General features: G+C 37.1%; 3 protein-coding genes across 3 annotated transcripts in view; all 3 read left to right on the top strand.

Moving 5' to 3' along the window:
* The window catches only part of LOC138714245 (trichohyalin-like), a 221158-nt gene that overhangs the window by 91987 nt on the left and 116351 nt on the right, over positions 1 to 12820 (top strand). The window contains exon 11 of the mRNA XM_069846595.1: positions 5888 to 5950. Within this exon, the coding sequence (XP_069702696.1) occupies positions 5888 to 5950 (63 nt within the window). The remainder of the gene's footprint in view (positions 1 to 5887; positions 5951 to 12820) is intronic.
* Positions 1 to 12820, top strand: part of LOC138714385 (protein enabled homolog) — a 110023-nt gene that overhangs the window by 7276 nt on the left and 89927 nt on the right. The gene's annotated exons all lie outside the window — the stretch shown is intronic.
* On the top strand, positions 6554 to 12264 carry LOC138695353 (ankyrin repeat domain-containing protein 6-like). Its single transcript, XM_069819774.1, has 4 exons — positions 6554 to 6559; positions 7847 to 7921; positions 8185 to 8289; positions 10241 to 12264. Exons 1-4 carry the CDS (start codon positions 6554 to 6556, stop codon positions 10763 to 10765), a joined length of 711 nt encoding a protein of 236 aa, XP_069675875.1. The 3' UTR covers positions 10766 to 12264.

The following is a 12820-nucleotide window of genomic DNA, read 5'->3' as shown; positions in this document are numbered from 1 at the left end:
CATAAAATTCCACGGGATTGTCTTTAGGCCTATCTCTAATTTGTACATTGTCCACTAATTGTGCCATCTCTTCCGCACGTTCTAATAATTCGACAACTTCCAAGACGTCCGCCATTTTTATACAAAGTGCCACTTTCGGCTCAAAGTGTGGTCGGAACTACACTTTCATCCAAAGTGTTCCTTTGCACCAAAGTGTCGACTGTGCAACGGAAAAGTGATACTTTGCGTCTTCCAAAGGACACTTTAATCGAAAGTGTCGACTATGAATACCAGCCTAAGAAAATTGCAGCTCTTATGGTAGCCATAGATGTGGGACACCCTGTTGCAATGCAGTGTTGTTTCGCTCACTCCGGAATCGACCTTGCCCTTACCCAGCAATGCTACCTGACTCCAGCACTGCTCTACCTCATTAATTCCTGGCTTAGTTGCCTCATGAGTGATGCCTTATTGGTGTCACTTGTGAGGTTAAAACCTGTCTTCGTACAGTTGACCAAACAACAACAAACATCTGTTACTAGTCGAATACATGAAGCGTTGGATTTCCACGCTGATAACCCGGTTTCGAATCCCGGTGAGTCCAACTATAATTTGTGGTGTACAAACACGGTTCTTGCTGGTAGGGCTTCGCGGTTCTAGCGACGTCTCATTTTTGTTACATTAATCATCGTCACACTGATTTTGTCAAATAAACGTAACAGAAATTTGTGTATTATTCTTGAAATTTGCTTGTAACTCAAATTATGGACGAGAAGTTGTGGATTCATAAGTACAAGTGAAGCAAGTCTGTAGAACAGAGAAACTGCTTTTCCAGTGTACTTTGTTAAGTTACTTATGGTTTTATAGATGTTTACTTTATGTATTATGGGTGATTTAATATATTTTCATTACCTTTTATTGCCCTATTTTTGTTGCTTTTAGAGCCTTTTTAAGCGCCTAAAACACAATTTTTACTGCCTTATTTTCAGATGTCTTCTGATTGATATATATTTATGTTGTACTTAGGAACACAAATTCAATGTTGAACATAAATATACAAAAATGTTTCAATAGTTGTAAAGTGAAAAATAATAAATTCGACTATATGTGACGCTTTTGGGAAATATGTTTCCCAAATGTGGACTCTGTACTCGATACAAACCTATTGATATCGTTTATTGAAAAGGAGTTAATGCGAATCTGTAGACCCAACCATTTACGCAGAGTTGGCATGTGTAAAACAATAAGTTTTGAACAAAGTATTCAAAATTGTTTAAAACAGGGCTGGGCATTAAGAGCGAATTCTACTCTCTCTCGGAGAGCCATATGACTTCTCTTCAACACCTTTCTTCCCTGCCAAACACTGCGCAGCATTGATGCTGTGACGGATGAATATTAAGCGTCCCCGTTTAGAGTTTGGATTGCCTCCCTGTGCCCAGCCCTGGTTTAAAACAATATCTTTTGATTAAAACATTTTGAACACAATGCTTAAGACTAAATTATGATATTAATTTTAAGTCAACAGAAATCTCTGTTATGTTTATTATTTATTTCTCTATTAATTATAAAACGCGTTTAAAAGTGTACAATCAAACCATATCACTTTTTCTTCTCCATACAAGTTATTTATTTTATCCTACTTGTTTACAATATAAAATCATGTTTTCCTTCTATTCGGGGCTTTATAAAATTTAAAATTACGAATTTACAGTGGTGCTCGTGGCTTTATGGAGCAAAATTTTAACTTTTTTCCGAACAAACATTATTATTAATAAGGAATTTTTATAGGAAGTACAGTGCAAACAATCTGAATGCTGATATCTGCATGCAGGCCTACCATCTGAAACAGGTTTTGTTATATTTATAACAAATCCAAAGAAAAAGGATTTTAAGATGTTTAAATTATAAAATATTCTAGTCTTTTTTATTTTTCTACAAACTTAGCTTAAAATTTCAAAATGAAAAACTGAGCTACAAAATAAAGTATTGAAAGTACACCACACGGTACCAATTTTTTCTGTTGTACCACTGAGTTATTAGACCATGAAACGCCACTTCCACTTTATGAAATGTTCTGACTGTAGTGCATGGAGAAGACATGCAAGTTTGGCAGCCTTCTCTGTGGTGCCAGTAATCATTCAGTCATGATCACTTGCTCAATAATTGATACTCAACAGTGGCATCGTAAGAAAGTAAAAATTCGGATATTCAGTTTGATTGGAAATGTGTCTTTGTGTTTCTGTTGTGTAGTCTAAGGGTCGTATTCATGCACGAGACTTTGGACCAAAGTTGACTTTGGAAAGTACAAAGTCACCATTTTCCTATTCACGGTCGACATTTTGACGAAAGTAAACTTCAATTGTAACTTTACTTCGAAGTCGCCGAAAACCTAGACTTTGACTTTTACTTTCGTTCGTAGACATAAGGGAAATGGCTGATATTGGAAAATTGTTGAATTTTCCGAGAATATTGAGAACATTTACAAGATTATTAAAGCTGCTCATATTCCTTAGCGTATTATTATAGATTATAAATTCAAATCAATGTACAGATTTGATAAACAGACAGTATTAGATATCCTCGTCATGTTTCAACTTTCATTGATGAATAAGAATCAAAAAGGATTATCTGTTCCACCATAAATACAACTTATTTCATCGCAATCTTACGCTATAGGTAAGATTGATAGTTTAATATTGATTTTTAGTATTTAATTCTATAGAGGATAGGTTATACAGTTGGATATGCAGTTAATTTATAATCCTTGCGGTCGTCATAATAATGTTTTCTACATATTGATTTCAGATAATTTTTAAGTAGTTTCTAGAGACATGCAGGGAATAATTCTGTCAACTGTCAGCAAGATAATATGTCTCTTTCATAGTCTGTCATTGGTGGCATCTTCTTATCTTCCATATTTTCAGCATAAAATTATTTTATAATGAAACAATTTGGGGGCTTAATGTAAAACTAACGTAACTACAATCGATATTTTATTCACAAGAAAATTCTTAACAGGCAATACTATTTCAGATGAAATAGACCATCATGTTTTGTACTTACGAATTACGATTTTTGTGACTAAGTAGAACAAATTATTATCCAATGGTGTAAAGATAAAAAAATGTCAATTTTTGTACTTACGTTAGTTTCACACTAAGCCCTCGAATAAATTATTCTTATGTAAAGCTGCAAGAACGGTTAACAATCGCTTAACATGTACCGATGTTCAATTGTTTCATTGATTTGTGACTCAAAAAATGGCTTTGATTGTGGCAATGCCTACTCTATTTCAACTATATACTAATTTAATTCGTTTACAAGGCAGTGATTTTGATTCAGTGGAGGTTCCTCGGGGGAAGGAAGGGAGGAACGTCCTCCTCACATTTTTCTTCTTTTGAAAGTAAATACCAAATGAAATATCTGCCTTGAAATTCGAGGAATTTTTAATAATATTTAAGTTCACAGCTATAAGAAAACCTCGGTTGATCGAGTTTTAAACGACGCGCACTCATGTGCTGCTAGAAAACTGTGAGAAGGATGCGAGATTGTTTGTGTGGAGGAAAGTCAATCTATTCCTCCTTTACCGCAGTTAACACACATGGATAACAGCGCGCTAGTGGTCAGAGAAAGAAGCAGAGTTTTAAAGCAAGTAAATGAACGGAGAGGGAGGAGATCCTCCTCTGAATCAGCGCATGGGCGGGAAATAGAAACCGACTGGTCGTGCAGCAAGCTCGCTACTGCTGCCATCTAACGATGCAGCATTCAATCAGACTATAACACATCTAGGAGGAGACACAATAAAAACAGTTCTAACGCAAAGCTACGAAAGACACCATATAAACTTTTTTTAAATTATAAATCAAAATATATTATTCATTGCACTTTATATAAGCTACTATTCATGTTTTGAAACTTTCGAGGATATCTGAAAGTTGAAGTTGGATTTATATATAACAAAGAGGAAGTAGTTCTACTTTAGTATCGCAGATCTTTTTAGCCCCTGAAATTCACTTCCATTCATTGCCTACTAGACAGGACAACAGCCAAGTTGTCAGTTTTGTACAAATATATTTGAAATTGAAGGTACTGAACTACATCATTTTTTACATAAATTAATCGGCCACCGGCAGCTTTGAACATTAATGGTAGTATGACTTTACAAGAACTGATATTCTTCAAAAGCATGTGATACTGAACTTGTAAAACGTACATGTGGCAACAAAGACCACGTGGGTGGGTGCAGTGTTCTCGCTTTCCTAACAAATTATTTATCATTCCCATTTCCGTGAAACGGTTCCGGTTACGTGTTAGTAGCTAGTCTCTTCCAACACGTGTGATGCTGTAGTGTACGCGAAAATGCTGCGAGGTTGTGAATTTTCTTGTAATTGTTAATTTGTGCAATTATTCAACAATGAATGGAAGTGAAAACATTATATTTTAGACAATTTAGCAAACTCAGTTTACAAAAACAGATTATTGCTATAGAAAGGTGAAGGCCAACCCTAACACTACCTGGTCTTACATGTATGAATGTAGGCTAATTTGTAGCATGTTTCTCTCAAAAAGGTGTCATTTTGCGCTGTTAACTTCTTTTCTCCTCTTAAGAAATATTCAGGAGCCGCCACTGTTTTGATTGCCAACATTAGAACAAGATCGTCAAATCTCGACTTACCAAAGTCAAAGTCGCAGAAGTATTGTCTATGAATAGGACTTTTAACAAACTTTACTACGAAAGTCAACTTTGGGAAGTCTTCATCCAAAGTCTCGTTTATGAATTCGGCCCTAAGTAATAAATGGTAAATCCAAAGTAATAGACGTTTTGAGTATGCTGTATAAATATTTAGAGAAGCGAAATTCAGATACAATGATTAAAAAGAAGTGTTTATTTAAAGAGGTGAAAAGTTGTGTACAATTGGCTTGTGCCCACGTGGAATAATCCCTTCTAAGCTCACAATGAACCACAAATGGTCAAACTGCAGGAATAGATGCTGCACTGTTTTGGAAATCAGAAATGTGACATTGTACTAATTGAAAACTGGACTGTCTAACTTTTTTATAATGTTGTAAAAAATTATTTCTCACTGTTAATCGGTGATAGATCTTCAGTGAAATAGATATAAGGAATCAAACACATGTAAATTTGAAAATATTGTTTTTTATTATATTCACCATTAATTTAAAAAAATGTATTTTTTTAGTTAGTAGAATATTAATTTTATGAATAAATAACTTTATTTAACTTGATAAACAGCGCGATAAATTTAAAATATCTTAAATGCTGGTTTCCCTAACTTTATCATTTTCAACACTTAAAAGATTAATCAACTCAAAATTTCATATCTTAGACATAGAAGGTGGGAGAGTCTATGTGTACAAAATATAATTCCTGAGTATCCAAAGAAAAGTTCAGTTGCATCCCTTTGATTACTTGCAGGGTATGACTATTAGTCTAAACACTTGAACAAAATTGAAATTTTTCTTCTCCATGTTCTCCATTGTGCAGCCTTCTAAAATAAATAAATCAGAATCATATGTCCAGCCCTTTCCTCTAAACCACACTGTGTGTGAGAAATGTAGCACAGCAAGTCAGCTAATGGCTATATGGCCAAGAACTCAGCATTAGTTAAGGACATCTGAAATACATTCAAAAACCGCACTATTTCATGGCACTGTTTAAAAAGTATAAAAGAGTTTTAAACAAAAAAATTGTTTTTTTTTTTTTTCGTTTTATTATTAAAACTATATTTTTCCAACTCTGCGTGTACAAAATGTGAAGATAGTATTAGAATGTTGTGTTGTTTAGTAGTTGACAGTATATTCAGTAGTTGGTTGTGTGTTATTCTGTTTCTCATCGTACTGCCATCTACTGACTTGTCTACGTCTGAACCTGATCCCTTTGTGGTTACAGGAGAAAGCAGAACTGAGGCAGAAATATGAAGGAGAGCACCAGTTGCGGCTCCAGCAGGAAAAGGTAAGTGATGAGCTGTTACCATGGTTACAGATAGAGTATTTGGGCAGCACGAAAAACTTTAAAATATGCAGGCACACAGGCGCTAATGTGTGTTCAAATAGGCACTTAATTGAATGATTAGTATGGGTACACCAGTATATATCACAACATAGTGACAGTAACAGCACTGCTAATATCTGAAAGATGAAAAGGGCTGTACCTAAGTGACAGGGCTCTGATGACAGTGGGAAGGTTTGATTGGATAAGGTGAGGGGCTAGGTACAGTTTGATTAATATGGCGCTGCTTGTTCTTGGTTTGAACAAGTTCCTTACTCCGCGGTAAAATTTCTGAAACAATTGGAATGAAGCTGGTTATTTATTTCATTAGGGTCTTGTTTTGAATTCCCATTGACTAAAATACACTCAATGACAAGTTGAACGTGTCCAACATTAATGCTCAGTCTAAGCGATAAGTTAAGCCGGTTGATTTTACTAGCAGCTTCCAAAGAAATGGGATGTCAGGACTTCAGGGACTGAATCTCTGAACAACTGGTGAATACATCTGTCTTCAGTGCAGGCACGAGCGGTGATATAGGCAGCTGTCTACAAACCATATTTGATAAGATGAATGTGAGGCATGATGTGTTGTCCTTGTCCTGTGTAATTGGGACCTCCAATGCTAGTTCCTTAAAAAGCAAAGGTTATGTCCTCCGAGCTCAAGATGAAAAGAAATAATTGACTAATACTGCTAAAGAAAAATATGTGAGAGAACTGCTATTAAGATATTCCACTGTTATAAACAGTTGAGAAATAAAAGAGGAGATAGGACCGTGTAAATGTTTATGAGCTAGCGTATTTTCCAACCAGGTATTCATTCTGGGAAAGCATCGAGATAACGATAACAAGAAAAGAAGCTAATAAATTATGTTAAAATCAGCAACATATAAATCAAGCTGAAGGGGCAGGAGGCAGAAAACTGTGACAAGATTACATAGGGTTAGATGAGGGGATACAACAATAGGACAGACAGGCAGATCAAACACGTTACAAAGAACACATTACAGCCATAACCAAATCACCCTGGGTTGACATGTAAAGAGCTCAGGGATGAATTATAAAATAAAACAAACAATGCTTTATTAAGATATATTTATGTTGTACTTAGGAACACAAACAATGTTGAATGTAGCTATACAAAAATGTGTCAACAGTTGTAAAGTAAAAAATAATAAATCCGACAAAATGTCCATTTTTGAGAAATTGGCTTTACAAATGTGGATTCTGTATTCGATACACATACAGCGATATCGTTTACTAGTTCAAGGAGATTTCTGGTTTTTGTTTTGATGGCAGAGATAGACGAGAAAGTTACTTGGCATAAATAGAAAATTGCAGATACTAAATAACAAGAATTTACTAGCTTCTTTTGAAATCCCGAGGTATTATTGTATTCCTTCGATCCAAAACTGGTCAGTGGTCTGGGAAGAAAATCACATATATTTTCACCATTCCATTTATAATTTTTTGCCCAAGGGCAAATCTTTCACTGGAAGTCCATGATTCTGCAATCTTTTTTTTTTCTGACTTCGTCTTAGTCTATGCATATGCCCACTTATTTAAGGACTTATGAAAGTTTAAATTAAGTTGTGGATAGTTAGATAATTCATGGTGCGTTTATTTTAGGGATTATCATGAAAATATAAATTTAATATTTTATAGAGATCCATATGCGGAAAGAGAGGTTTTATTTGAAACCCTCTTTCCAAATATTATACGTTGGTTCCTGTTGTCTCATTTGCTATGTTGTATAGGCCCTACTGGTCATCAACTTTATTCCTTCATGAAACCTGTTGCTTCAAGTCAGACTATCACCTAAGTAGCTGAGCTTTCTCTAATCCAGAATTGTTTATATTACAGAGTTACCAGGATCAGCTGGGGAAGCTGAGACAAGAACTGGAGGCTGGGGGGGAGATGAGGCGCCAGCTGGAAGCAGTAAGTGTGAGCTGTTACCATGGCTACAGTTAGAAGGGAGTTTACGAGCTGCATTCAGTCAGTTCTCATTTTAATAATGTTGATGATAGTGATAATACAAATTTTTTGATAATTATAATATTAATTATTATTATTATTATTATTATTATTATTACTATCATAAAGTCATCATAATCACCTTCGTCATCATCATCATCATAGCAGTCATGTTTGTAGTCAAGTTTCCAACATTTCTTCTTAACCAAATTTGTTTTTAATTACAGAGTAAAGAGGAAGCACTGCGGGCTCTGCGAGAAGAACTGCAGGCGAAGGGCGAGGAACTGAAGAAAATGGCAGAGGTGCTGCAAGCTGACCGCCAGAAGACAGCAGTAAGTGTGAGCTGTTGCCATGGTTACAGTTACTGAGCAATGATTGATACAAACTGTTACAACAGAGATTGTGACCAGCTGCAGTTGGAGAGTAAACTTAATTTCAGTTTTCAGAACAATTACTACTACTACTACAACTAGACTACTACTACTACTACTACTACTAGTACTACCACTACTACTACTACTACTACTACTAGTACTACCACTACTACTACTACTACAGCTGCTGCTGCTACTGCTATTACTATTACTAGTACTAGTACTGTTGCCACTGACATTACTATATTATGGCTACTGTCACTAGTACTTATATTGTTAAGGTATTGCTCCCTGTTAGTACTACTGCCATTTCTATAGTTATGGCAATTTTAACTACTAGTGACATCACTGTAGTTATGGATCTGTCACTACTACTCACATTACTATACTTATGTCTACTGTCACTACTACTGATATTACTGTAGTTATGGCTGCTGTCACTACCTTTGGCATTACTGCAGTTATGGCTAATGTTACTACGATTGACATTACTGCATTTATGGCTACTGTCACTACTACTGACATTACTGCACTCATGGCTACTATCATTAATACTGACATTACTGTAGTTATGGCTACTGTTACTACTACTGACATTACTGTAGTTATGGCTACTGTCGCTGCTACTGACATTACTGCACTCATGGCTACTGTCATTAATACTGACATTACTGTAGTTATGGCTACTGTTACTACTACTGACATTACTGTAGTTATGGCTACTGTTACTACTACTGACATTACTGTGGTTATGGCTACTGTCACTACTACTGACATTAGTGTAGTTATGGCTACTGTCACTACTTATGACATTAATGCAGCCATGGCTACTGTCATTACTATTGACATTACTGTGGTTGTGGATAATATTACTACTGCTGACATTAATGTCGTTATGACTACTGCCACTAGTACTGACATTACTATCATTATGGCTTCTGCCACTACTATTCACATTACTGTAGCTATGGCTACTGTCACTACTACTGACATTACTGTAGTTATGGCTACTTTTGCTACTACTGACATTACTGTAGTTACGGCTACTGTTGCTACTACTGACATTACTGTAGTTATGGCTACTGTCACTCCTACTGACATTAGTGTAGTTATGACTACTGTCACTACTTATGACATTAATGCAGCCATGGCTACTGTCATTACTATTGACATTACTGTGGTTATGGATAATATTACTACTACTGACATTAATGTCGTTATTACTACTGCACTAGTACTGATATTACTATCATTATGGCTTCTGCCACTACTATTCACATGACTGTAGCTATGGCTACTGTCACTACTACTGACATTACTGTAGTTATGGCTACTGTTGCTACTACTGACATTACTGTGGTTATGGCCACTGTTGCTACTACTGACATTACTGTGGTTATGGCTACTGTCACTACTACTGACATTAGTGTAGTAATGGCTACTGTCACTACTTATGACATTAATGCAGCCATGGCTACTGTCATTAGTATTGACATTACTGTGGTTATGGATAATATTACTACTACTGACATTAATGTCGTTATGACTACTGCCACTAGTACTGACATTACTATCATTATGGCTTCTGCCACTACTATTCACATTACTGTAGCTATGGCTACTGTCACTACTACTGACATTACTGTAGTTATGGCTACTGTTGCTACTACTGACATTACTGTAGTTATGGCTGCTGTTGCTACTACTGACATTACTGTAGTTATGGCTACTGTCACTACTATTGACATTACTGTAGTTATGGCTACTGTCACTACTACTGACATTGCTACAGTTATGCGTACTGAAACTACTACTGACAGTACTGTAGTTATGGCTACTGACATCAGCCTAGTAAACTGTCACCTAGCTGACTGAGCTTCCTCTGACCAGATTGTTTTGTCTGCTGCAGAAGCTCAGAGCTGCGGCTGAGGTCGGGCCCAACCTGCAGCAGAAGGACAGCCAAGGCAGGACTGAGCTACACCGGGCAGCAGAGCGGGGGGACACACACAGGGTGCAGCTGCTCCTGGATGCAGGCAGCCAGGTGAACGCCGTGGATCATGATGGCTGCACGCCCTTGTGTGTGGCAGCATGGAATGACCACCAGGATGCGTGCAGGGCGCTGCTGGCTGCCGGGGCGCGGCTGGATATGAAGGCACGACGATCTGGCCACACTGCTCTGCATGGGGCTGCACGCTATGGGCACTCTGCAGTGTGTGAGCTGCTGCTGGCAGCTGGGGCGCGGCCCAATATGCCTGATGATGAAGAGCAGTGGACTGCACTGCACTGTGCAGCATGGAATGGCCACGCCCCAGTGGTGCAGCTGCTGTTGCAGCATGGCGCTGAGCGATGGGCGAAGGATAAGGAGGGAGAGACGGCGCTGGAAATGGCATGTCGTTGGAATAACACAGAAGTGGCGGCCATGCTGCAGGACTGAGCAGGTGCAGTGCTGCCAACACGACAGCAATACCATTATACGACAGTAATCAGCGGGAATGTGTTGTGTTGGCATCACTGCTCTGCGTGTAATGCTGTTACTTCATTGCTCTAGGCTGGCGTTACTCTCGTGTTGTGTGGCTTTGTTGTGGTTTGCTTATCATTTATGGCGAAGTGTATCAACATCGGTTAAAAATGCAGTAATCGTAGATTATGAAACGACGGTTAAACAGTAACAGTGGTTAAAATGTAATTTGTGTTCACCATTCATAATCACAGATTACTTAAACATGGCTAGCTGACACCTCATTTAACCAGAGTAAAGTCTATGCTGGTGTACTGTTTCTACAAAATGACTAAAGGAAAGCATCCATACCGCTGCAAGGATAATAGTCAACGTCTAAAAATGACTGCGCTCACTCCGTTCTACATCGAAATGAACGTGTCCTACATTTTCGCTTTGCATTTGTTTGCCTTTGGGCGCTGTTATATTTGCGAGTTGCATTTCTTTGCTGTTAGGTTAAAATCTTACAAAATAGAAAATTGAATGCAAAAATGATTATATCCCAATGTGTGGTTGAAGTGTCGCTAGACTTAATTACTAGAATTTAAATATATTATATAAAAAGATGGAATATCTATAAAGGAAAAGGATGCAGATGATTAATAGGAATGTGTATACGATCCAGGACCTCATTTACACGAGGGAACTGTTCATTATCCTAAGATCCATCCATAACCTCTCTTTGTTCAGCCAGTGACATAGAGAAAGAGATATTCGAGTATTCCCTCTTAAAATATAGAAAATATCAGTTACATAGAATCGTAATACAAGCAGCCGAACCATAGGAGAAATATGACTTGTTGTGTTATTTCAAGTGATCCATTTGTAGATTTTGATAAACGAAATCCCTCCTGAAATTTTCTGTCACCTAATTCCTCGTAAGAATTCTCTCTTTCCACTGAAGAACCTTCACGCTCACGCTCTATCAAGTAATTCAAGTACTGTACAATAATAATCGTCTTCGAAATAAACATCTGTGGCTCTGGCCGCCATTTTCCTTTACTTGCTCTACTAATCACTGGTTATCTCTTTTAACCGCTCGAATATGGCCGGTTAGAGATTACTGTGGTTAACCTCCTATTTAAGTCGTAACCGAGGTCGATCCACTGTAAAAATGCTTAACCAGAGGTTAGGTGACAATTTTAACCGGTGGTTACACTAACTGACGTTGATGCACGTGGGCATTAGTGTAAATAATAACCGCCACTGTTCCTGCTCGTTATGAAGCATTGCATAGTAACCTCATACCCCACTGACGCTTTTTCAATATTATTATTATTATTATTATTATTATTATTATTATTATTATTATTATTATTATTATTATTATTATTATTATTATTGTTGCTGTAATCATCAATATTCGATTGTCTTTATAATTTTGTTGAATTACTGTATACAGTACCGGTATTCCAATAAAAATATGGAAAATTGTTTATGTTGGTATCATTTGTTGTTATTGTATAATTGTGATACGCCACTTATTCTGCAGCATCTCTCTGCGCTATTTCAAGGACAGTAAGTAGACTTATGTCTACCCGATCTGTCTGATAACCCTGATACGCCACTGACCGCCGCTAGTGTTCCTACTGCTCACATGCACTGCAATACTATTGCCATTTTTATGCCTATATTGGTTCGCAATATCAATGTGAAGAACGCCTTTCCGTTGCCAGTACTGTTTCTGCCCGCCATTTTGTAAGTGAGGTAAGAGTGAAGTTCAGTAGGATTTACATTTCACGATATGCGAAGGAAAAAACCTGACTATTAGTCTGATATAGGCCTAACCCTATGAGTTAAGCTTATCCCTGTACACCGCTGTATACGGAATCAGTCATTTAGTATAATTATTACAAAACACTACATCGGACACCCCTGAGATATTTTTTGGCATTCAGTGAGTCTATATAGCCTACATAATTAACGTCAGACATAAATGAGTATGATTTATAGTTTCCATTCACCTCCACTGCCGACATCAGTATGAGGTAC

Source organism: Periplaneta americana, chromosome 2 (genome assembly GCF_040183065.1).
Source record: "Periplaneta americana isolate PAMFEO1 chromosome 2, P.americana_PAMFEO1_priV1, whole genome shotgun sequence".
In the NCBI taxonomy this organism is placed as follows: Eukaryota; Metazoa; Arthropoda; class Insecta; order Blattodea; family Blattidae; genus Periplaneta; species Periplaneta americana.
This window is presented reverse-complemented; position numbering and strand designations above follow the sequence as displayed.

Bases quoted from the DNA above. Each gene is read 5' to 3' on its own strand.
- LOC138695353 (XM_069819774.1), top strand. The intron at 7,922-8,184 runs GTAAGTGTGAGC...TTTTAATTACAG, and splicing joins TGAGGCGCCAGCTGGAAGCA to AGTAAAGAGGAAGCACTGCG. The intron at 8,290-10,240 runs GTAAGTGTGAGC...TGTCTGCTGCAG, and splicing joins CTGACCGCCAGAAGACAGCA to AAGCTCAGAGCTGCGGCTGA.